Genomic DNA, 956 nt, shown 5'->3' with positions numbered 1-956 from the left:
ATTTTGTTAATTGGTTTAAAAATTGCAATAAAATAGTTTTCTGAACACACTGGTGACTACGCTGGTTACATCTTATATATATGGGAATATCACTGTATTATTAATTTTGTTATCATAGACACTGTTTGAGACTCAAAAAAAAAAGAGACAATGAAATGAAAGTTTATATCGTACATTAATTTAACTATCAGACTTGTACAGGGTTTATAACTTAAGCCTATTTTCATTTTATAAAACATAATTAATACCTGTTACACAAACTGTGACGATTTTTGACCCAAAATATCCATCTGGAGAGAGACGACACGGATTAGGATGCTGATTCTGGAAATAGCCTGCCATTATACACTCCTCAGCACTGAGGAAATATGAAGTCTGATAGGAGAGACAAAAACATCATACATTTTCTTTGATTATGTTTCATTTTACAAAACAAAAACTTCCACATATAAGACAATGCATCAATAAAATAAACTAATATGAAGAATATGTACACACAATTCAAACTTCATAATATATAGAGGGAGGATGAGGGGAAAATTACGTCTGAAATATTCACACATCCAGATCCTGAACTGGTGTAACTTGTACAGGAGCACCCACACTCCCTGCTGTAAGATCCTGAACTGGTGTAACTTGTACAGGAGAACCCACACTCCCTGCTGTAAAACCCTGAACTGGTGTAACTTGTACAGGAGCACCCACACTCCCTGCTGTAAAACCCTGAACTGGTGTAACTTGTACCGGAGCACCCACACTCCCTGCTGTAAGATCCTGAACTGGTGTAACTTGTACAGGAGAACCCACACTCCCTGCTGTAAAACCCTGAACTGGTGTAACTTGTACAGGAACACCCACACTCCCTGCTGTAAGATCCTGAACTGGTGTAACTTGTACAGGAGAACCCACACTCCCTGCTGTAAAACCCTGAACTGGTGTAACTTGTACAGGAACAC

At 38.3% G+C, this 956-nt stretch overlaps 1 protein-coding gene across 1 annotated transcript in view; it reads right to left on the bottom strand.

The window, feature by feature from the left end:
* Positions 1–248: 248 nt before the first annotated feature.
* LOC106477140 (nuclear protein localization protein 4 homolog) overlaps positions 249–956 on the bottom strand; it is a gene marked incomplete at its 3' end in the record, with an annotated part of 3,235 nt that continues 2,527 nt past the window's right edge. Inside the window, exon 3 of the mRNA XM_022380811.1 lies at positions 249–375. Within this exon, the coding sequence (XP_022236519.1) occupies positions 249–375 (127 nt within the window). The remainder of the gene's footprint in view (positions 376–956) is intronic.

Source organism: Limulus polyphemus, unplaced genomic scaffold (assembly GCF_000517525.1).
Source record: "Limulus polyphemus unplaced genomic scaffold, Limulus_polyphemus-2.1.2 Scaffold12969, whole genome shotgun sequence".
NCBI classification, from domain to species: Eukaryota; Metazoa; Arthropoda; class Merostomata; order Xiphosura; family Limulidae; genus Limulus; species Limulus polyphemus.
Note: the sequence above shows the minus strand (reverse complement) of the source record. Positions and strands in the feature narration are given on the sequence as shown.